Source organism: Seriola dumerili, unplaced genomic scaffold, assembly GCF_002260705.1.
Source record: "Seriola dumerili isolate Sdu_G_001 unplaced genomic scaffold, Sdu_1.0 BDQW01000322.1, whole genome shotgun sequence".
NCBI lineage: Eukaryota > Metazoa > Chordata > Actinopteri > Carangiformes > Carangidae > Seriola > Seriola dumerili.
In genome coordinates, this window is record NW_019174577.1 from 1,660,053 (window position 1) to 1,685,220 (window position 25,168).

General features: G+C 41.9%; 1 protein-coding gene across 1 annotated transcript in view; it reads left to right on the top strand.

Moving 5' to 3' along the window:
• Positions 1-25,168, top strand: part of sema6b (semaphorin 6B) — a 120,844-nt gene that overhangs the window by 85,146 nt on the left and 10,530 nt on the right. The window contains exons 13-16 of the mRNA XM_022759420.1: positions 1,079-1,258; positions 3,914-4,054; positions 6,424-6,501; positions 10,358-10,416. Of these exons, the coding sequence (XP_022615141.1) occupies positions 1,079-1,258; positions 3,914-4,054; positions 6,424-6,501; positions 10,358-10,416 (458 nt within the window). The remainder of the gene's footprint in view (positions 1-1,078; positions 1,259-3,913; positions 4,055-6,423; positions 6,502-10,357; positions 10,417-25,168) is intronic.

Genomic DNA, 25,168 nt, shown 5'->3' on the forward strand with positions numbered 1-25,168 from the left:
TTTGGTATTTTAGAAACTTAATTTTTATTTTAAAAAAAATTGTGTGGTGAGTTTTAACTCTCAAATATTGCATGCTGGGAAGTCTGCTAATAAGCCAATAAATTGTTTTTTTTTTTGTTTTTTTTTGTTTGTTTTTTTTGTTTTTTTTGTCTAGAGACTTAATGAGTTTATTCAACACTCCGCAGTGCATTCATTCAACTCATCACAAGACTTCAAGTCAGAAGAACTCATCAAGTCAAAACTTAATCATTTCTGAGAGGGTCTGAAAAGTAGAAATTTAACTAGAAATGAATAAAACGTATATATCTATATTAAATCAATAATAAAACATCAGTTGATTCCACGATGTATGTTTTCTTAAAGGGCTACAAACACACAGATGTATGTGTGCAGCCACACACACATGGTCTGTCTGTTCGGGGGCTGTGGGCTCTTTCTGTTTAAGTTATCCTGGTTGGGCGTTGAAGCCTGTGGTAACAGGCAAGCAGCTGTAGCACGTCAAGTCTCACATAAATGCATGCATTCCTCTCTCTCTCTCTCTCTCTCTCTCTCTCTCTCTCTATCTCTCTCTCTCTCTCTCTCTCGCTCCACAATCTACCGTATGGAGTCCCGGTGCCGTCCAGCCACCAGGGGATTATAGGGACTGGATGTATGTGGAATATTAAACACCCGGCACAACATGGCTTCTATTCTAGTCTATTGACTCAGACACACAGGACTGTGTGTAGTTCAGCAACACTCTGCTATTGTTCCAGGACGAGCCCATTTACTTGACTGATATTATTAATGACTGAACGTCTGCTGTAATTAGTTTATTATGCAAATTTGATGAGCAGTTTTTTCTCCGTGGAATTCATTTCATTTTACAATGACTCAAGAGAAAATGGCATATTATTATTTAAATTCATAAGAGTCCATATTTTACACCTAAAACAATCAGTTGTAATGCACTTAAATCATAAACTGGCCTCCAGGAGCTACTTATCGATGCTTTTAGCGTTCATGGAAGAAAAGTCCCAAATGAGCCACACAGCTGTGTACCACTAATGTAATGCTCTGTCTCTCTCCTGCTGTGCAGGTACCAGCTGAATAAGATTGTGGTGGATACAGAAGCAGGGTCTTACAGAAACCGAACCGTCCTTTTCCTCGGCTCGAGCAGAGGTACCATCCTCAAGTTCCTTATCATGCCCAACCAGGACAACACCGTCACCAACAGCAACATCTTCCTGGAGGAACTGGAGGGATTCAACCCTGATAAGTAAGATGCTAAAGCTAGATAGAAAAGAAATGTTGAAGGAATATTTCAACGTTTTGTGAAACACACTCATTAGCTTTCTTGCTGAGAGTTAGAGAAGAAGATTGATACCACTCTCATGTCTGTCTATTAAATATGAAGCTCAGCTTAGCACTAGAAACAGGTAAACATTTAGCCTTGCTCTGTCTAAAAGTAACACACATGCTAGCACTCTAAAGCTCACCAGTTCACACGTTATATCTTGTTTGTTTAATCTGTAAATAAACTGAAGTGTCAAATTGTCATGTTGCCTTCATAGGGGGGTTGTGTGCCCCTTATTATTTCATGGCAGCATGCAGCAGCTTCCTGGAGTGCTGTTATCTCTTTGAGGTTGCCTGACATGTTAATTAGTGGGCTTTAAAGATGTTGCTAGGCAAATCTTTTTTTTAATCTTTAGACAGAGCCATGCTAGCTGTTTCCTCCTGTTTCCAGTGTTTACGCTAGGCTAAGTTAACCGTCTGCTTAAGTCACATTTACATTAAACTATTCCTGAAAACAAACCTGAATGTTGAGAGGGATTGATGTGAAACAGCTCACAGAGAGAAGGCATACAGCAGCAGTCTGGAAAGGGTTAAATGCCTGACTGGGGTTGATGGATACACAGTGTGGGGAGCTGGTGGTGTGATACGCCTAGAAAAAGAGTCGCAGAATGAAAAGAAAAACAAAAAAAAACCCACGACGTCCTGGGAACATGACGTGTCCTGAATTATGCAGAAAATCTCACCTCTTCTCCGAGAGATACACATAATTGTGCCCGATCTGACTGAGACGATGCAACCTCATGCAGAGCATACAAATAGGGCAAACAGAAAAGAACAGGATTAGAGTCTAATATTCATTATCACATCTGAACATCTTCTAATGAGGTGGAGACGTACTGTAGGACGGCATTAGGGGAAAGACATCAGAAAGTAATGAAATGATGACAAAATCACATTATCCTCAATCTTGACCGAAATTACACTCTGGTGGGAAAAATGACCCTTTATCTTCAGTCTGAAGCTGAATCATATTAAATATCTGGATCTTGACAAAAGATCGGAGAGAATCTGGGCTCGTCCCTCTCTAATTAGCATTTTGCATGACGCAGACGGCTTCGAGGCTTCGTTGGATGCCGATCAGTACATAAGGAACACTGAGCACAATGCCTTTTCAATCTTCATTTTTTGCTTTTGTTCTTTGTTGAGATGCACTGTTCCACATGGTGGAGAGCTGCAGGGTGTGGGGTGGAAGATTGTCACACAGATGCAGGCACATTTGGCTGGTGATTATCTTTCACAAGGGCTAATTAGAGGCATTTTGAAAGAAACTACATGTTTCCAAACACTAGCTTTCTGTCATGGTAATTGTGCTCCCTGATATATATGCCATTTTTCTGCAGCATGGGGGGGGGGTGGTTATTTCTTGAACCCAACTGCCTGGAAACACACTTTCTTCCCATGCTAGAGTCCAATCTACTTGTCTTATTTAGTATTAAACTTCCTTCCTTTCCCATTTCCATCCAAAATATGCTCACCAATTTGTGTCCCAGTTTATTTGTTCTGCTTCACACATGCTGAAATGAAGGATAGTGATGGCAAATGAAATGAGAGGGCTGTGTGATGAGTGAGCTGGTGTAGACCGGAGCCAGTGTGTGAGGGTTAATTTGGTGTGCATGGTGAGCCCACCAGGAGGTCACTGACAGTCCAGCTATCACAGCAGTCACCCAGCTAATCAGGAGACAGAGCACAGCCACATCAGGCTTCTCCTTTTATCCTTTTATGCTCCAGGCCACCCCCCCAACCTCCCGACCTCACCTTACATACACAGACAAAGCAAAGCCCTGTGTGCTGCAATAAACCCCAGGGTACATAGAAGCAGGGCCACTAACCTTTAAGAGATCAGCACAGATAGGAATCACCGGTTTACGACTGGTGTGTTGCCATAATGAACCAGGAAATGACCCGAAGGAGATACAACACTAATATTTCTTTTCACGAGTCTCTCCTCTTTTGATTTCTCTTGCCCTTTTTCCTCCATTTTTTAGTTGTATATTCTACTTTTTCACTTTCTCTACATCTCTCCCTCCTTTTTCTAACCCTTCGTGATAGTGGCTGTGAAGAATGACTCACAGCTTGGCCTTAGCAGAATGATAGATTTATCTTAATGACTGTGGGTCCGCCGCAAGGTTATTACCATAAACCATCCACATACAACTGATGCATGAGTGCACATGTGCATAAAAAGGTATAAATCCGCCTCATGGAGGCAGGTTGCGGTTGGCTATAGTAGCTCCAAGTGCCAATTAGATGTGCTTCGGCTCCCGGCTGCTGTTTTTTTGATGGCCAGCCGACCTCTCAAACCTTCACAATCAGCACAGAGCATATTTGGGTTGACACCATAACATCTGGCAACACGGATGGCCTCTCGTCACTTTTATTATGGCTTTTATTCCTAGAAGTGGTAGTGTTTGGTTGTCTTTCACATTGAGTCATGATGAGGTTTTTTTCTTGCTTTGATGTTCAGAGTGAGGTCAGAGATTTAATGTGCAGTCTCGGTCTGCTAATTGAAGTTAGCTAATGCATTTTTTGTTTCGTGTGTGCCTGCCTGATTGTGTTTGTGTGTATGTGTGTGTTGCAGGTGTGCCGAAGATTCTCCTCAGGCCAGGCAGCTGTTGTCTCTGACTCTGGACCGGGCGAGCCACACTCTCCTCCTCGCCTTTCCCTCCTGTGTGGTCAGAGTACCAGTGGCGCGATGCCAGCTCTACTCCCGATGCATGAAGTAAGTCCGCACCAAATACTGTGCTAGCAGGGACACAAAAGTGCAGCAGGGGCAGCATAATAAAAAGCCAGGTGACTGTACAGGGTGCATCATGCCTTCACAAGTGTCCTTGAGGAAGACACAGTGGAGCGCTGCCAGCTCCAGACTTGCTGTTCTCTAGCTGACCTGAATTTTCTTGCAATGATAGTAATAATAACAACTGTCACTGTGCCCTTGAGCAAGGTGATAAACTGTTAACTGCTGTATAATACTGAAATGAACAAAAACACAATAAAATGCGCCAGTAAATTGGAAGAAAATCTAATAAAAGCCATTTGTGTAATATACCGTCATTAAAAGTAATGCCGCATTATTGCCTCAGCCTGCAATTTAACTTTATCATAGGTGCACTGTAATTTTGTTAGATGATAACAATAATAATGATGATAATAATATTTTCTGGCAATATGATATATAATAGTGTAAATAATTGATAACAATAAATGATAATAACTATAATGTGAATAGTAAACATGTACCAAAACCGAATAATAGTGGAATAATATCACTATATCATCGTGATTGTATTCAATTTAGCAGCTAATTTATAATTTTCTATTCTGTCCTCATCCAGCAGTTATTAGATTATCATAAGCCACAAAGAAGAAGTTGCTCAATTAGCTGTGTGAATGTTGTGAATGTGTTTAACTTTGAAGAGCAAGAGAGAGCAAGTACCCTGAGTCTACTAATCCTATTTAAACATAGAAATGCATAAATTCAAAGTGATATATTCTATATCATTCATAGTGGATGATACCTCATCTGCATACGCCCACACCAACACCACAATACAGACTCACTCTCCCTGTCTGGCACACTTACTGAGCCTCAATGCCTGTGCCTGTGGCCTGTTAGGCTCCACTGACACGTTAACACAAACTGGTACACACACCAGCACATCAGGCGTGCAGTGTGTTCAGTGAACCAGGTGAGTCATACAAGAGTGTAATCCAGAGCGCATTAAGAAACGTTCACATGCTTCCTGAAGTGTGTAAAATGTGAGCGTTTATGTATTTAGATGCGAGTATAAGAGTTAATATGCGAGTATGTTCAAGGTTTCTGTGTGATGCTTGAGCAGCTTAAGGTTTTTAACCTTTGTAGAGTGTTTGTGAGAACTTTTGATCTTGAATGTTTGCAACTAATGGACTGATTCCTGTCTGACCAGCTTTCAGCGAACAAGGTCAAATAAATCTTTAATAATGTAACATCTTACAGTAAATGGTCTGCTCTCCAGTGCATACAGAGCATGCACTTGCAGATAGACCTTTTGACCTCATTTAACTTCACATACATTCTCATCATTAAAAACTCATGTTTTGCAGTCAACCACTGAGCAAGCAGACCATATCGGTGCAGAAGCTTTGCGTACTGTATTATTGGTCAATAATGACTAATCCCTTTTGGGCTGCTTTACTTTCCTGCCATCTCTTTTCCCAAGTATGCGACAGACTTTTAGGTTGATGCCCTACCTTCCAGGTATACAATGCTTTCTATTCATGACACTAGTTTAGACTGGTAATCTTCCACAGTGAACATCTCATTGGCTTTGTATTTTTGCCAGAATAACATCGAGTGGTAGTCTAGTTATGAGCGTTGAATATTTCAAAAACCCTCCATGTAGCTGTCGTCAAGGACAGTCTGACAGCTGATGTTTTAGAGATTGAGCACAAATACAGAGTAAAAGATGGTATAAAAGTACCAGATTTATGAACCATGTATTAAGATTCAAAAGAGAAATGGTTACTATACTCTAAAAGGTTTTTGCTGTACAAATCACTCTCATATCTCAGAATATCTGAATTTCCTAACACTAGTTTGAGAAAATAATCTTAGATCAGATTCCACATACTAGATTTTTCCAGAGCTGTTAACTACACTGCGAGTTTGGACCTTGTAAGTCGACCGGTTCTGTCCAACTGCTTCTTTCAAAGTCAAGAATGAATCTTCACACTCAATCCCCACAATCCCTTCCATGCACCAAAAAGGGAGTATTTTTTAAAACTATCCTTCCTCAAGTGCATTATCTCACCCCAGACAGATGACAAATTATTCACTGAGATGAATAATAATATCGAGCAAATTTCAAAGCTTCACAAGTTTAAAATGACAGAAAATCAGTGGCCTCCTCTGAGGTAGAAAAGCAGTTTAAAAATGTGTGATATTCCTTTGATAAATTATAATAAATTGCTGGTGTTTGTGCTTTGTAGCTGATGGTCTAAAATCTGCAGAAACCATCAGTATGATCCTTTAAACTACAGCCAAGTTCAAGCAGAGCAGAATACACAACCTCGAGTCAGAGCGAGAAAGTGAATTTTTGTGCGTCTCTGCAGGAACTGTATCGCCTCCAGGGATCCTTACTGTGGCTGGACCAGAGGAAGCACCTGTTCTTTCCTCAGACCTGGGACCAGGTATAACACCTCTCTGTTTGCACTAAACATCACCACAGCACACACACTGTTTGCTCTGCTTCGTATAGTACACAGTGCCTGCCCTGTGTCACCATACTGCCACTCTGCCTGTCTGCTTTATTCTTCTGCCCATCGGAAATTTTAAGTGTTGTTTTACCACCTTCCTCTTTAATCCAACACCTTTTTTGTTTTGTTTTGATTTATTTCTACCTTTATCATTCCTCCTCTCAAGGTTATTTTTCTGACAGCACACCCGTAGAGACATCCCATAAATTATTTATTTGGTCTGGAAGTCGGTCGTTCTGTCTGCCACTATTTGAGCCTCTGAGTAACATCTGTGCCCTCTAAGTAGCCTGTCACACAGTCTGCTCTGTTTACCCTTATTGATTCAGCACGTCTGCAGCTGCTGTTAAACAATGTTCTTTCACTTTGCTTGTTATCAAGTAGTGGACATATAAAACTCTGTAGGTGTGCAGAGTTTTGTGTTTGTCCGTTGTGTAACACTGTCTGTATTATGCATGTGTAGCCAGACAGTGTGTTGTCTGGGTGTGTGCATGAATGTGTGTATCTGCCTGGATGTCTTTGTGTGTGTGTGTGTGTGTGTGTGTGTGTGTGTGTGTGTGTGTGTGTGTGTGTGTGTGTGTGTGTGTGACCTCCCTCCTCTCCTGCTACTGAAACGCAGCGGTCTGTCTTGACAGCTCACCTCCAGTCGCAGCTTGCTCTCTCCAGTGAAATCAAATCTCTCTTTAGTCAGGCTGCTTACTGAATTAGGTTCTCAAAACACAGGTGTAGTGCCAGCAGAACAGACAACATGGGCCTTAAAGACCACCTCCGGCTGCCTGCTTATACTATTAAAGGCCTCTGTGTTGGTCTTGATTTGATTTACCAAGGGCGGTCAACTCGACAATCGATTTCGCATCGAGTTACTGTGGATTTCCTCTTTGTGGAATAATGCAACCTCTCTTTGCAAACTGACGCCAGAGGAGAAGTCGGCAATTGGCATTATATAACATCAGATTGCAATGTGGGCTGTTTCTGAGGAAGAGAAGTTTTGTACTTTTTAATGAAAGAAGTTGTTGTGGTCGTTTTACTGGGAGGAAAAATAGTTTTAAGTTTGGTTTTACTGTTGTATGTATGTGTGTTTCTAATTATCCAGTGCTCATTTTGTTCACTAGATGTAGTACTACAACAAGGTGATACAAAAACATTCTTGCCAGTGAGAATATGGTGACAAAACAACTCTTTATTCATTACATTTAAATATTTCAACTATTTATTCATTTCTTTTAGTTAACTGTTTGTCTGTCCGCATGCTAACTACGCACACCCTCTTACTATAATTGCAATATGTGGTGTTCCGGTGTTATAGCTGACTCAATGTTTGGAGAATTGTTTTTTAATTAAACAATAATTTTTATTTCATTAAATAAGCTTTGCTGCTCCATAGTCTTTCCACGTAGCCTCTGGCTGCAGAAGTTTTCCCTAGGGTGCAGATACTCCTGGTTGGGCATCTGTAAACATTGTCCACAGGACTCAATATGCATAAACATATGGTTTTTATCCCTTTCTGCTTTATTATGAAGCCTGGGAGAATGTGTTTGAAATAAAAACATGGATAAAAAAAAAAGGAAACAAACAAAACATAACACACACACATACACAGATCCCACAGACAAAGCTAATGTATATAAAGTAAATGACCCATGGGCCGTGAGAGCCAGCCAACTGAACACAAAATAGTGTTCTTTATTAAGATGACAATTGCTGTAGGTCCGTGGCACAGTTGGACTCATTTGTCACAATGTTTTCTCGGCATTAAAAGCACAATCGTTGGCTGCACTGCGTTGGCTGCACTGCATTGGCTGCACTGCGGCCCGAGCCTTTAGCTAATTGCAGAATGCTGATTTCTTAGTCTGTTGTCTCAATGAGCTCAATTCAGCATCCTCGGGCAGTGCGTGCTCTGGTTCTTCAAAGGTTGTTTGTGGGCCAAATGGTGCCTCAGTGTAGAACCATGAAAAACTTTAAATGGTTGTTTACTTCTTTTTAGCAATTTCCCACATTAATCCAAAGTGTCTTCAGTGGTTTTGACTGGTTCATTTAAAACAACAGATCAAGACAAAGAAACATATGTCTGTACATCTTTGATTTATGATATCCACCCACCAGGAAATTTAAAGATTCTTTTTTCATGGCTGCTTCCCTGAAGGCTTGTTACTCTAAGTAAGATCACATATATCTTAATCTCCTTTAAATTATTACATAGGCTTGCATCAGGTCAGGGCATCTCTGCTGCCAAGTCCTCACTGATACGACAGATCCTTACTAAGAGAACCCTGAAGTGTTTGGTTACAAGCGTGAGTCATGTCTCCGTGGTTCATTCTAACAATTTATGCCCAAGGGATCAAATCCATTTATAGATAATGCATTAAAGTCAAAGTAAATTAGCCCACTGAAGAAATGGTTTTAGCACGTAACTCTCAGTTAAAACACAACCTGTGTTTACACTTGAGTTTTTTCACAGATTAAACAAATGAGATGAATTGTGTTAATTACGGAGCTCTGCGAGTATTTTGTTGAGACAGAGCCAGGCTAGCAGTTTCCCTCAGTTTACAGTTGTTAAGCTAAACTAATCAGTTTACCTGTACAGAACAGATATGAAAGTATTATCAATCTTCTTATATAACTCTCAGCAAGAGAGTAAATATGTATATTTCCCAAAATGTCAAACTACACCTTTAATACACTTTTTGATGTATACCTTAATGTTATGGTGGAAACTAGTCTCCAATGTTAATTGCTCTTAAGGCATAAATCACCATTACATTACTTGGATATGATGTATAGCTGTTGATTTGTCTGTGTGTGTGTCTATTGTTTTCCCACATTAGATATCCAGCATTACCAAAAAATGGTCTTTTTCACACAAAAGCTAAAACAACCACATCTCATATGTTTGACTTGAATCACTTAATTACCGGTACCCTGTACTAAATGAAACCTACTGGCACACACTCAAACACACACACATTTACTCAGTCTATCCATTGCAACTTTTCTTTTTTCTCCGATATACTGAAAGCAGATGTGTTTTTCTTTGTAAGCACCTGGTCTGTGTGCTGTTCTCATTTCCTCTCTGCTTCCACACTTCATCATATATTATTGTCCTTAGAGTTTTCCTTGCTCCCCTGTTGTCCAAATGGGAAATGAGTTTTGAATCACGGGGCTAGAGCTGTAGAAATAAGATATGTCATAATTTATCTAACGTAATAAGAAAGTTTGAGGTTTTGTTTTTGTTGAACGTTTAACTTATCTGACAAATTATTTTTTAATAAGGGTATAAGAGGTTTTTCATAAAGCTGTTATGATGATCTTCTGGCATTGTTTTGAGAGCCTCGCTACCTTAAAGCAGCATATTAATGATGGACTCCCTAATACTTGAAGGCATGAGCTTTATATTTACACCACAAATTTCTAATGTGAAGACAAGTATGCTGACCTAGACATATTTGCAATTTGGTGCATTAATTAGCTTAATTAATGACCCTGCAGACACAAGTGGTTAACTTCAAATTTTAATGACAATTATTGCAAGATATTAGGCAGCTCAAATGCCTCTTCGGTTCTTCTGCTGTTTTAAAGTTGTTGTTTTTCTCACTTTCTCACAATAAAAACAAAGACTTCAACAACCTAGGTGTCAGAGGAGCTTCCAGAGATATACGCTTCCTTGTTACTTGTCCTCTGCCGTAACATTGAGATAGTTTTCCTCTATCAGAGTGGATCTATGCTGTGTGTCAGTGGCCGAGTTGCTGTGCCTCTGTGTCTTCTGATTAATGACTGTGTCTCTTCTCCTCTGCAGACTGCCGTTCGAGCAAGATGTTGAACAGGGAAACGTGGCCCACTTGGGTGACTGTGACGGTAAGAGGAGTGATTCTCGGTGTGTGTGAGTGTGTGTGTGTGTGTGTGTGTGTGTGTGTTTGCCCAGATGTGTTGCAGCTAATAGTGCTCTTGTCTTTGCCCAGATCCTTACATAACTTGTGTATCTTCAGGGTAAACAACAATACAGTAAAAGAGAGGAAGAGCCTGGTAGTTTCGGTTTATACAGAGGAAATCCACAAATAAACACAGAGACAAGTCCCAGTCCACCTCACTGCTCTGTAGTATCTCACTTCTCCCAGCAGCAACCACCAAGATCCAACACGAAGACGGTCTGCTAGTCTCAATTTGTCTCTGTGCCGGCAAGAAAATCCCTGTGTATGTTTTAACTAGCTTTGTTCTCCTTACTGTTTACTCTGTCCTTACTTGTATGCTATCTTTGCTTTGGTCTGGTAGGTTTTGTTGCATGTACACGATGGTTAATTATATTCAACTCCAGCTTGAATTCCCCTTGATGTTTCAGTTTTTTTTTTTTTTTTCCCCCTCCCCATATCGTCATGAAAATAGAAGTGGTACACAGCAAAGCAAAATCTCTATTCTAGATACACAGAGGTTTTGGATAGTCCCATGACACCCCCTCGCTTTGATGTGAGCGCTAATTCCAATGCGTGCAAATTAATCCTTTGCTTCTGAAAGTTCCCTGAGTTCATGTGCCGTGCTCCCCGAGAAAAGAACAGATAAATATTGCATAATCGGAACCCGCATACAACTCTAATCCTGTTTCAGATGGGTGCTCTGTTTGATGCTGCTCTCTCACTTCAGGTCCTCTGACCACCAAACCACGGGGGACAGCTTCTGTAACTGATGGCTGATGCTCTTACTGTGCACAGCGAAGTTAAGCTAGTTATTTGTCTTCATTAAGCCCATTTCTAGCTCCCTATAGAACATGTGCGGGACTTTAATCAAGCTTTTTGTCTTGCTCCTACACAGAAACCCATGATCTTACAAACGGTCTGTTTCTGTTTAAAGAAGGTTGTGCTCTGCATCTCTCCTTTTTTTTTGATAAGTTTTTGCAAAATAACATAAACTAGATGAAAAATGTGAGAAATTTCCTCTCCACAAGGGAACTCCACTTCAGCAGATACATGCTGTTGTGCAGAAAGCTTGTAATTAAAAGTGCAACTTCTATGATCATTACTCTACTTCTGCACTACACCACTGGGTGAGAGATGTACATAATTACTCATGCTCAGTGCTAATGTACTATTTTACAAGCTCCAGTCTTGGATCCTCTTCTTTATTTGTTATATCTTGACCTCTGGTGCACTGTCTTAGGGTCAGAGAAAGTAATGACACTCATACTGAAGGTGTAGTTATATAAGCTTTCTACTCTCTGCACATTGTAGATCATCGCAGCACTTTTTTTCTGAATGGTTTGTAAAATGTCCATCATCAGTACTCCAGTGATTTCATTTCTCTAAAGTTAGGGAACTTACGAGAGAAAAAAAAGGTCAAATAAAGCAGGAGAAATATCCTGACTTTTAGTCCCTAGTGAATGAGAGTACCGAGTCGCCTCACATACTCTATAAATATCCGCTAGACATTCTCTCTTTCTCTCTTTCTCTCTTTCTCTGTCATTTCCTGCACTTCTATGCCTTTCTGCATGCGCCTGCAACATTGTGTCGTGGAATTTGAAACTGAGCAATGCAGCACCTCTGGCTTCTCCGTAACATACTGTGGACAAAAGCCAAAGAAATACATGTAGATGGAATGAAAGAATGAATGCTTTGAGTTATATTTACGTGTCAAGCCATCACATAGCCCATCCCACATGGGATCATAAGATACCTTTACAAAACATCAGTTTTTACAGTGCAACAGGAAAGAGATTCCACATTCACTGGTTACAAATCAGTCCAGGGGATTGTGTTAAAACAAATATTAGTCTTTACTTATACAAACAGCCATGCATTCACTAAGTAAATTGTCAGTTTGAATGTCTTATATTCAAATAACTGTTTCAGTCATTGTGAGTCATTCATGCCCATCAAAAAAATCCAATACAAACTGAAACTCTTTATCACATATTGGACAAATTCAATTTCCTCCTGCCCAGGCAGCATACTGACCCTTTTTCTATATAGGGGGAGGCGGTATGCCAGTTCTTATTTTAGCTAAATTAGTTACAGTTATTCTTAAATTGTATCACCAAAAACACAATTTCTTTTTTGCCCAGTAATAGTTGACATTGTGAAAGACATTTCAACTAAGACATACAGTATCAATGTTCTACAGCTAGTATGGGGCAAGCTCCAAAAACATTGGATCCTACACTTCCCACAATACATCTTGATCGTGTCTTTCATTAGACTCGAGCAACAGAAGACCTCATAGATCCGTAATACTTCTTTAAACTGTCCCCAAATATGAAGCAGAATTTGAGTTTTCAGATTTGTAGACATCAGCTCACTCAGTTACACTGGGATCAAAGTGTTCTGCTCCCTGGTTTCTGTTCTCCTTGGACCGGTGTCAGATAGAGATGTACCGTCCTGCTCTCCGGCCCTGCCTTTGAGGAATTTCATAGCTCTGAGGCATGTTTGTGCCTGCATCTGATCCCGTCATGAAATATGCCCAAGCTGAACTCTCTTGACAGAGGTGAGCTCTGTTGTCACTAGATGAACGAGAGCTGCTAGGCTGGCATGGCTGCAATGCGAGCCTGCATCTATCTGAATGCTGCCATCAACGCTTTATTCCAGATATTGTGATGAGCTTGGTGCCGCGCTCTATCTTTCCATCATATACCCCCCTTTTTTTTTTTATTTGACATTTCCATTGTCTCTGATATGGATGTTTTCCTCAGTGTTTCCTGTTCCTAGTTAACGCTAAGTCCATCTTTCTTTGTCTTCCTGTGAGACAAATTCTCTCAGCCGTCTGCAAACGCAACATTCAGTCAGAGGAAGACAGAGAGGCGCAGCTTCAATGGGCTTGTTATGACAAACTGTCACTGACACCGTTAAGACTTTGAAAACTGCCTGCACACCCTCTCTATATGTGTCTGTCAGCATCTTTCTCTGCTTCTCTTCACATGCCTTATTCCTCACGCACAATGGAGGCACAATGTACATTTGTCTACTTACAAACACACACAAATACTCATAGGATTTGTGTGTGTTTGTAAGTACACACACTAACACAAGCTCCTAGGGGACTTGGATTGGTGAAATAGACAGAAGGCTTTTGGTTTGTGAATATTTCATATCTCTATATTGGACTCATTCCACCTGCCTGTATCTTGACCCAGCAGATGGGAGGTGAGATATGGTCTGGCCTATCTATCTCTCTTTGGGGAAATTCAGCAATCTCATTTTCACTCTCTCTTTGCTTACTTCTTTCCTCGAGGAGGAGTCTCTTTCTGCAGCTGCGTGTCGAACTGCATTTTCCCTCTCCAGCCTCCAGTCATGATCAGAATTCATTTAATCTTCAACAGTCAATTATCAGAATAAACTGTTTTTTATTACTATCTCATGAGAGCTCTTACAATCTCTCTTTTTTTTTTATGAAGACTATTGTTTACTGTCAGGTAACAGGTACAGTCAACCAGCAGGTCCCAACCTTGGGGTTGGGGTGTCTCTAGTGGATCACAAGATAAATCTGAGGGGTTTTAAAACTGTTCTCTGATCTGTGCCTTTTTCCAAGGGCCAGAGAGTTTTACCTCTTGTGGCTAAGGAAACAATCTGAGTTTACAAGGGAGAATTCCTCTTTGGCAGCAACTTGTGACGAGTGGTTACAAGGAGACATTTAATCGAATCACAGACCAAAAAGGCTGCAGTGTCCTAAATTTCACCTAAATTACTAAATGCGCATTTTTTTCTCCACCTTCAAGTGGTATGTAGCCACTTAGCCACATAGCATTTACTTCCATTTGCCCTGATCTTAAGGGACTGTTTTTTTTTTGTACAAAGTAGTTCCAGTTTTTCTTTTTTCAAAAGAAATGGGGCCGTTGTTTGTGGCAAGTTGTGCTTTTCCTTGTCACCTTTTGAATTTATAACAAATTGAACCCTTTGTTGCATCTGAGCCTCTTCTAGATTCTTTTTCATTGTGCAGGCTTTCCTCTCTACAATGTTTTTCAAAGCTGTGGGCACCAGAAACAAAATCTCAGAGACAGATATCTAAAAACCTGGTCAAATGTAACCTAATCTGTCTGCATGGCCCAAGTATTATAAGTTAAAAGAAGAAGAAAGAAAATACGGTTTTTGTAATTTGGCTGAACCAGCCCCTTGAGTTTAAGATGGTTATATTCAGCTTGTTATGCTGGTTTCGTCTTTGTAGTTAGTCTGAAAAAAAATGAAAACAAGTAATTTATTGTACTAAAGTCTTTGCTCGTCTGCTGCTTCTCTTCCTCGTGCTTCATCCCTCTTCAGCCCCAGTCAGTGCTACACTGATTTCAGTGCAGCCTTGTCGTCAGACCTCAAAGGGAGATGGATGGACAGCCTTACTTAAAGCCCAGCTAACTGCCTCCCCTTTCTCCTTAGCCAGAGAGAAGCAGTTGCTGGAAGGAGAATCGATTTTCATCTCTCCTCTGGCTGATGGCAGTCGAATAGATATCAAGGGTGATTCTGCAAGGGGAGAGGAATGGGGCTGAGAGGAGCAAAGGGGGGGGGGACCTGGGTAAATCAGATCAAGGAGTAGAGACCAGAGCAAAAAGAATGAGTAAGGGATTGAGAGATCACAGGAAGAAGGCAAACTTTGAGGATGGAAAGGGTGAAACGGTTCAGGGGATCAGAAGTGTGGAGTCATAAGGGTGAATAAGAAAAGAAGCAGAGTGATGGGGAGAGAGGACAGAAAATGTGAGGTTGCAGGAAGAAAGAAAGGCGAGGTGGCAAGGGGGTAATCACATAGGAAACTGCGGGTGAGGGGGATGAAAGCTTTGCGAATGGAGGGAGGTGCAGGGAAGTGAGAGGAGCGGCTATTTTCATGGGTGCTAGGACGGGGTCGGTGTGACAAATGGTCTGAGAGTGCCACCGGCGTCTCCTGTGTCACAGCACTGTCACTGGCCTCCTCAGTGGGCTCGTGGCCAGGTTGTAACTCTGCCAAAGTGATGTAAACCACCTGCCTCTTATCCTCATAACTTTTTCTTTCCATGTATCACTGAGCTGTTGCCCGTATCCTCACTTCACACCATCTACATCTTTATTTTGGGACCTTCAGTTTATCTTAATTTGTCATAAAAATCGATTAAATGAGCATAATGTTCCTCACACCATCGCTAACCAAATGTCTTTTTGCCGTATCAGAAGACCACAGAGTGACATCACTTTAGTTATGGGAAACTACGAGGAAGTCAAGTGTAGCTAAGGTTATTGCCTTGTGGTTATGCATGGTTCTCTCTGCATTTATTGGAAAACAAAGATCCCACACACACACACACACACACACACACACACACACACACCAAATATTAGTATGTAGAGACATGCTGTTCCTCTAAGCCTGCTCTGATCAAAGCAGGGTTTGGAAGCACAACGTCTAATTTAGACGATGTGTTGTGGGAGGGACGCTTTGATGAAAGGGATGAGGTCAGAGAAATATCTGGGTTCAATTATGTGTGTGTGTGTGTGTGTGTGTGTGTGTGTGTGTGTGTGTGTGTGTGTGTGTGTGTGTGTGTGTGTATATGCGTGTGAGGCGTAATGTATGTCCATTAGTCTATACGGACTCTACTTTCTCTCAGGTGCTATGCAGGCTAACTTTGCTGTTGTTCGGTAATTTTGTGGGTCCAGACATGCATGCTTGCTCTGAGTGGGTGGGGGAGGGGGTGGGGGGGTGACGCAGCTGTTCTGGCATCAAGTTGTGCTTGTATTTCCACCTGCTCAGACCACATTTAATCGAAAACACAAGTGCAAAGAGCAGTTTTTAAGGCTTTAGCTAGCAGATGCGCAAACAATTTTCAATGTGATCAAAGCAGATTCTCTAATCATAATATAATCTACAGCAGCTTTGAGTATTTAATGTATATGGTCTTTCCTTCTTCTTTTGGCTAAACTCGTGAGGCTGTCATGCAGCAGCAGGAATGGTTTGTTTGTTCCACCTGCAGTCTCAAATTTGAGTGATATGATGTAATACTCATACTTGCACGCAGGTCAAACTGTGTTGATATATTTATCAATTATTCAATTTGATAACACATCTCACAGCTTTTCCTCCGGATTAATCCTGAGATTTATCAATATTGTGTCTGGATGATCAAATCTCTGAGTACCATTTTCCTCTGGAAGGAGTGAGTTTATTCCTCTCAGCTTGTCAAACTAGCGGTGTAAACACACTTTGAACCCAACGCACACCTACTCTCAGAGATCAAAAATGCAGAAGCAATACTGGTGCAACACTCTGGCTCTTTCATGTGTTTTTTTATAGTGTTTGGGCAACAATGCTGTTGTGTGGCACAGAGGCATGAGCAATATCAGCCTTTGGCAACACAAATACTACGTGTTAGTGGCTTAAATTCATTTCTCATTTTAGTTTCTTCAGGAGAATGGTTGATAATAAATAAGAAGAATAAGAAGATTTTTTTTTTATCCCGTATAAAAGGAAAATGTACTTTGAAACTGCTAAAACTGTGTCTCGACTGCTTTGGACATGTGGTTTTGGATTCTGCACCAAGACATTTCTTGGCCCATTAGGAAACTGTCAGACCCGATGTGATTGGCCATTAGTGAATCCTGCCCTGACTCCACCTGCTGATATTGTATTCCTCCGACTAATAATGCATAAATTTCAGCTTCAGCCTCTTTTTCTAGTTTGTACTGTGCTGTGCCTGTGGTCTCTGAAATTGCAAAAACTTATTTGGTCACACCCATTTGTACCCAGAGCTTGAACTAGCAGTTTAGCTCACAGGAAAATAAAACTATTGATGTATGTGTGTGAGCAGTTGTGTGCCCTCTAAATTAGTAGGCTCTTCACAGTGGACAACTCAGACAGCATGACAAACTGCAGCTGGATTTGTGCTGGATTTAGTTTTAATGATGTTTGAGCAGAACAGACTCAGCTGACAGAAACCACCTAACTAAGTCTGAACTGCTGAGAGTTTTGAGTGTGTGTGTGAGAGGTGAGCACGTGCGAATGTGCATGCGATAGGTAATATAAACCATTTCTGTAAACAGCGTAATGAGTCGGATTTGGTTCAGGCGTCGACACACGGTATAGGATGTCGGATCCACTTGCGGCGGGTTATCACGACGTGTCGATTGGCTGGCTTCACTTTTTCCAGGTTGTGACCCTTGCTGACAGGCAGATCGGTTACAGCATAAACACGGTCTAAATGGTCTGCCAGACCTCAAGCTTCTCTCTTTTAATTTGCCATGAGGGTCTCTAAATTCTAAAGGAAAAAGATTTGTGCATCTAAATCATTCAGTTGGGACCCTGCAACAGCCTCAGAAATGCCAAGCGCCTCAATCTCCCTGCAGCAGTGAGCTAAACACTCCCTCATTTTATTTTGCTGTTTGCAGGCATTTTGGGGGAATGACTCAAATTGTGTTTGCACAGACAGTTCATCAGCTAAAGTCAACTCTGTTAAACCAGCCATCAAACAGGCAGAGGAGGCGTTGTGTGGGGGCGTACGTGGGGCTGTAGCTGCTGTAGACACGTCCTGCTTCATCACATTCCTCCGTTGTTCCAGTTCAACACATTTCTCAAATCTCTTTTCCTCTTTGTTGATAAAAGCAGAGCAGGCTTCCCGACGAATGCATGCATCCAAACCCTCAACGACACACACACACACACACACACACACACGCACGCAGACGTTCACACTCGCGCATACTCATTCGCGACCCGTTTTTGCTGTGAACTCACTCAGGCGTAATGACATAGCTAGTGTTGCCACAGTGTAGCTACAGATGGAAGCAATTATGGTGCTGTGAAAATATTTCCTGAAGTAAGGCAGTGTTTTGACTGCTGGGACAGCGGGACGCAATCGCTCAGTAATTGAGGTCCACTGAAACATCAATAAGGCGAAGGGAGATTGAAGAATCCTTGTTGTCCGTCATGTTAGAGTAGATGACGGTCACTGCGTAGCCAGGGCCGACTGTCTTTCTCTCTGGTGGTTGTAATGTAGTGAGGAGGTTTTGTTTTGTGCAAGAAGGAAAATTTGTTGCCAAATTTATGACTGTGGTCTCATCTAATTCCGTTCTAATTGCTGCGGTTTGGAGAGAGGCCTGAGTTGAGGCTTAGGAGGGAGCACCCATAAAGTAGACACAGTTCTTTGTATTTACATGGCAGCTAGTTAAAGCACAGGGTCTTATGTCCTCTGATGATAAATGTGTTCCCCCGTAGTCTGAACCCCAACAGAGAGACGGAGACAGACAGGAAACAAGAGCGAAAGCGGGGGGTAGTTCATTTTTTGTTTAGTGCGGTCTTCTCTTTCAGACAGAGCGAGAGAGGGCTCTGTAACCTTGACGCCACAGCCGTCCTGCCTCCTCCCCTAACTCCCTCTGCTGTCACTCCTGCAAGTCAGACACCAAGGGCACGCTGAGAAAGGGAGGGAGGGAGTCAAAGAATAGACAAGTAGAGATAGAGGAAGTGTGGTGTGTAGCTGAGCATCCCCAGACACCAGACTGCGCTGTAACTCACACATCTCTCCCACCCCGAGGAGTTTCTCAGAGAACAGAGCTGATCCCCTCAGTGAAAACCGTTGGCTGATGAAATGTGAGGACCTATGTGCCTTATAACTATTGACGTGTGTGCGCGCGTATGGTGTGTACTTGGGCAAGGCAGAGGCGAAAGAGAAGCAAAGTAGTGTATGGTGTGTGTGTGTGCACTGTTCAGGGGAGAGATGTGGAATTTTTTTAGCGAGCTCTAAGAAGATAAGAATAGCAGCCTCAGCCTCTGGAAAGCTTGGCGAGGTGCGAGGACTCCTGAAGGGCTTCAGCTCTTTCATCTGACTTCCTCCTCTGAGTCCTCCCCCTGCTCCTCACATCTCCTTCCCCACAGCGGGAGCCTCAGAGAGAGCCTTGAAAAACACAGAGGGCCTGCTGACCCCTCAGCGAGCCACGGGTCTCCGCTGATAGGTGTGTGTGTGTGTGTGTGTGTGTGTGTGTGTGTGTGTGTGTTGGGTGTGTGTGTGTGTGTGTGCGCGCGCATGTGTGCGTGTGTGTGTAGGGTTGCCATCTTTCAAGGACTGGTTGAAGTGAGATTTTGGGTGGTGAAGGCTGTATGCATATAGAGTACAGTTACTCTTAGCTGTTGGTTTTACTGACTTTCTCCAAAAAATGCACTAAAGAGTGAAAAACAGTGAAAACCTAAACCCACCCTCTTTTTATGTCACACATCTAAAACTTGTTCCATTCTGCAAAGGGCCAGTAATTAAAGCCATTTAGAGTAAACGAAGCCCTGTTTCAACCTTGATAGCTCAGAAAATGTTTCAGCTCATACAGACTGAAGAGAAAATACAAGGAGATTCAATGCAAATGCAAATAAGCTGCAACAGAGTCCTTCTGAGTAAAAAAAAAAATACATATAAAGTAAAATAGTCAAAATTAAATATAGATAGATTTTAAAAAAAAGAACATATTAACCCTAAAGAATGTAAATCACAGATGGCATTTCTTCATGTTCAGGTGGCTTCACTGTACTGTATTACATATTATATCACTCCATTTACAAATGTAGTATTTAAAAAACCTGATTTTGAATCAGCATATCATATCATAATTGTATCCAAGTCAAGGAACCAGAAGGAAAACATTTTCAGTGGCAGGGAACTAGTTTTATGTAGAAATACAAAAGTTTGAAAACCAAGTTCTCAGGGGCTTTAATGTCTAATATTAGTGCTGCTGCTTTTTTTGGATTAATTAAAAGCCGGAGGCCATGACCTTGACAAACTGTACCTTTAAAGCACAAATAAAACTGTCAGAGTGCTTGATTGCAAAGATTTCCTCAAGTAGAACAACATGATGAAAAATTTCAAAATGGTAACATTAAACTACATTTAATTACATTTTCACATTTTCACATTATAGTAGAGTGATTCAGTTTAATTATCAGTTCAATTTAAATTCTTTGTCACAGCCTAAAACTAATTCAATAGTGAAATTACCACAGGTTCAGTATTGTTTTATTCTCACAACTTCTGATTTTGTGATCCAATAATATCACACAACCCTGACAGGGGCTGTTCTGCATAAATAGTGCTGTTACTTTTGATACTTCAAGTACATTTTGTTGCTATGTACTTGTACTTAGGCGTGTACTTTAAGTTACAGTTTGAAAGCAGGAATTCTTCTGCAAAACCTTGTACCTTGTATCTGTGTTTGCATGAACGGGTGAATGTGTTGATCTTATGTCATACAGACGCCAGCCCCAAACAGAAGGTGTGTGTGTGTGTGTGTGTGCGTGTGTGTGTGCGTGTGTGTGTGTGTGTGTGTGTGTGTGTGCGTGCGTGCGTGCGTGTGTGTGTGTGTCCGTGGGAAGATGGGGAAAAAAAGATGGATCGGTACATTAAGCATTATGTGACAGGACCTAGAGCCATTTTACACCCAGCTACACACAAACATACACACTGAAGCCACCGGCTCTTAAACACCAGACACTGGTATTTAAGGAATTTGGCTGAACTTACACAAAAGCACATACACCACACACACACACACACACACACACAACACACACACACACACACACACACACACAGCTGATGATGAATAAGAGCCTGGGGCAGGTCTGTGTCCTGTGCTGAGTAATAGTTGTCCTGTAAAGTGCAGGCAGGACCTGGAGGCGCTGTGTAATGCCTCAACAGAGAGTCCTGCAGCGTGACTTCAGATTACTGTAACTGCTCTCCACTCACACCACTGGGGGTTGTTTTTGTGTCTATCATTCAGACAGAAATCGACCATCGTGAGTTCCCCTTACTCCCTGCATCAAACAACACGTTTCCTCCTTTCTGCAACACATCAATAACACAACACTACTTTTTTTCGCACTCCCTCTCTCGCTCTTTTTCCATCAGTCACACACTCTTTCTATCTCAATCTCTCGTTCTGTCTTTATGCTCCTCTTCCCTCTAAGACTTCCTATATGCTTTTCCTGACTTTGTCACTTCTCCCATCAGCGTCTTCCTATCGCTTTCACTCCTGAGTTTGTTGCAGCACCTCCAGTATTGATCACCTTAAACTCCCTTTAGTCCAGGTCAGCTGACAGGCGCTGTGATTCTGAGTGATCGTTCGGCCGAGGATGCTTCCTGACAGCATGTCCACCTGCGAGGCCTTGGCCCGTGACACAGTGGAGACATTTCATTAAAGGCGGCCTGTAAATTTAGAGAACAGGGTGGGCTGGTTGAACGAATGGGGCGAGAGCAGATTCAGTCAGCCACCAGATGGCGTGCAGCCCTGACATGAGGCCTGATGGTTTAATCATTCTGTTAAACCTCCATAAATTTGTATTGGGAACGAGTCCAACAATACAGCGCCGGGGGTGTTAACATAAAAACAAATTGGCATGTGTTTTCAGCGGGTGGGCGTATAGTTTAGCACCGTGCATAGCTCCGATGCGATATGTGGATGTAGCATGTGAGAAAGATTAAGTTGAAATCACCTGGTTCATGATTTGGGACTGAGAGATATGAACCCTCTGGGCGGATCGTTAGACTAATGCTATGCGGACCTGCGCTCCAATTTACTGCCTGCGACATGTTTGTGAATATTTATTATTGCTCTCCGCAATCTGCTTTTGGCTTTGCACCTAAAATGAGAATATCAATTACCAAATGAAAACAGCTGCCAACACCATCACCTGTAAGTCATGGGATGTAGAGGAAAAGAATTAAAAAAATACATCCTACTGAGAAACCCACACATGTACGTTTGCACACACAGACTCCCCTGCACACAAAACTCTCTGGAAAACAATTTATTTCTCCACAGTGTCCACCACAGTTCAGTTGCTTTTCTTGGACTGGATGTGACTGAAACTGTTAACAGACTCGCCCTTGTTAAGCGGCCTTTCACTGAAGGTTGACCAGATTGGGAAAACAAGAGCTCCTGATGTAATTGAACCCACAAATTCAATGAGGAACATTCCTGATGGCAACACGAGTGCAAAGGCTGAGAAAAAAACCTTTATGGGAAACAAAAAAAAAAAAAAAGTCCTGTAGCTTTTGATTACACAGCAACAGCAAGATTCAGTCCCCCCCCCCCCCCCCCACCCCCCCCCCCCCATAATTTTAACACATAGCGTTTTCCTAAAGCAAATCTAGACTTACTTACCTCATTTACCCCAAGCAGAGATTTTCCTGTTTGCACGAAAAGGAGAAAGAAAACCAAAACGAGGAAGGAGGGAGAGAGTTAAAAAATTAAGATACACCGGGCAGCCAGAAGGAGAGAGTGAGAGGTGGAACAGAGGGATGTATAGGTAACAAGAGAGTCGTGCAGGTATGTAATTATGCAGTCATCATTGCAAACCTTGACTCTGAGCCAGCCGAAAGCCTGATCTGCCCTCCTCCTAATAGACCCAGCTGAAGACCTGAATCTATTAGCAGCAGGTTTTTTTGGTGGAGATTTTATGGAATTTTAATTGCAAACACATGGCTGGTGCACATAAATGTTTTAACATATTGATCATTCGGGTGCGAGACAGCCAAGTCTGACTGGCCCTCAGGAGCCGAGGTTTTGGGGGTGGTTTTAATTTTTTATATATTTATCTTTATTTTACCAGCAAGTCGAGCAGAACTCTCCTGCAGCTTCCCTCAGCCGTGCTCTCGCTGTCAGGGAGGGGCTGTAAATGGTTTTACAATCATCCCGAAAGTAAGCTCAGTTTACGAGCGAGCGAGGTTTATTCCAAGTAAGGAGCTCTGCAGCGTTTTGTGCTTCTTTTTTTAAAGGGCTTTAACTCTCACTCAGTTTCTTGCCATCCTTGAACCACATCTGTGTTAGCTTCACAGCTCACGAGGTGTACTCTGTGTTTATGTGTGAATGAGACACAGATGCAGTAGGAGAAATAGTGTATCTGTTCAAAGAAATGAAAAAAGTAAAAAAAAAAGAAAAAAGAAAAGAGGACAGGACAGCGGGAAAGAGGGAGGGTGTGCTAAAAACAAGAAACAAAATAGTGCCTGCAGTATTTCAACAGAGGCAAAGGAGAGAAGGATAATGAGCAAAATCACTGAGCCATGGGTACAGGCAGTGCATGTAGTCACTTATTAACACACACATGTGTTAATACATCTATACACATGTATTCACATGACGCCGCACATGCTTTCCCACGTGCATCCCTGCCGTCAGTGTGTGCGTAAACACATTAACATGCAGCGAAATGGAGGATTCTGAAGATGAAAGCCCCTCAGATCAGTGGCTGTACGCTGACACAGTCGTAACCCATCAGGCTCAGAAGTGTGTGCTCGTGGCATCGACAGGTCCACCGGGATGCTGTGAAGTCTCTTTGTTCTGGTTTGATGTGCTGTGTTTCTAATACATGTATTCCAACTCTCTCAGACTGCATAAAAGTTCCCCTGCCTGGCTTTTGATTAAGGAACTTATCGAACTGTAGGCAGCCTCAAATAGTTACCGAATTAATTCCTTAACATCTAAAATTGTGAACACCTTCAGACAGTAATCAAAAGCAGTGTAAGAAGCAAGGAGGTGAAGCATGCCTCTTGATGCCCTTTTGGTTGTTCTGGTGATCATTTTATTTAAGAATAATTCCAGTTCATCACAGGCTTATTTTGGTAGTTTTGGTCATCATCATCATCAGTATAGGTCTATGTTTATATTGGAATATGTTTTATATTCTTTCCTACCTTGTTAAACATCCTTTGGCCGCTCAGATTTATCTTGCAAGCCCTTTGGGGGTCCCGACCTGCAGGTTTGGAACCATCGGTTTAGATACGCAGGCTTGACCATTCGTTTTGTTTCTTGGCTTGTCAGGCTTTATTGTAGCGACGCTGCAGTGTTCCCAGATTTCAGCCATTACTTTGATGAATACAGCACTCTCATTCCCCATAGAAATGAGGGCCAAAACTATGAAAATTAGACCCAAGCTGTAATTATTGTCATTATCTCTTGGATGCATGCGTCTAATCAAGATCATCATCACTGAAGGTGGCTTGAAAATGATCTTCTTCCCCTTCATCCCACTCTCTGTCTTTATCTCATGCACACATGTTCACAAGGCCACTGTAGAAAGCGCCGCCAAACTGCGAGCATGGGCCGAGCAGATACACAGAGTCGTCTGCCAGTCCTCTAATCAAGGGAAATGTTTAACCACTGGCATGGAGTTAGCAGGGATTTTCGTTAATTTCTCCAACTCACCGGCAGAATGGGGGGGGGGGGGAAAGGGGGGGGGGGGGGGGGATAAAGGAGCGGAAGATAGATGAGGGAAAAAGGTTATAGGCACACAGCCACAATCACTCCGATTGAACATGACCCAGCTGTAAGTCCCGCCCCAAAAAAAGGTATACAGAAAAATCACTTTTGGTAGCTTATAATATTAAATCTGTATCCGTGCAGGAACAACCTTGGATTATTGTTTTTTTTTTTATTTTCAAAATATCTTTTTATTGAGGACAAGGTAATAAGGAAGAACAAGTTGGTAGCAAAACAGGTAATATTCTCCTTCCTTTTTCACAAGACAACATATACTCAGAACGAATACGTCCACCCCACCACCCCCCCAACCGGCTACAACATCGAGTGGGCATCCTAATCTATAGGAAATGAGTAAAGAAACTAGATGAATAAAAAGTTTATGAAATTTGTGAATAATACTATAAGGGGTATCAAAGTCAACAGGTATAGGTAATTAAGCAGAG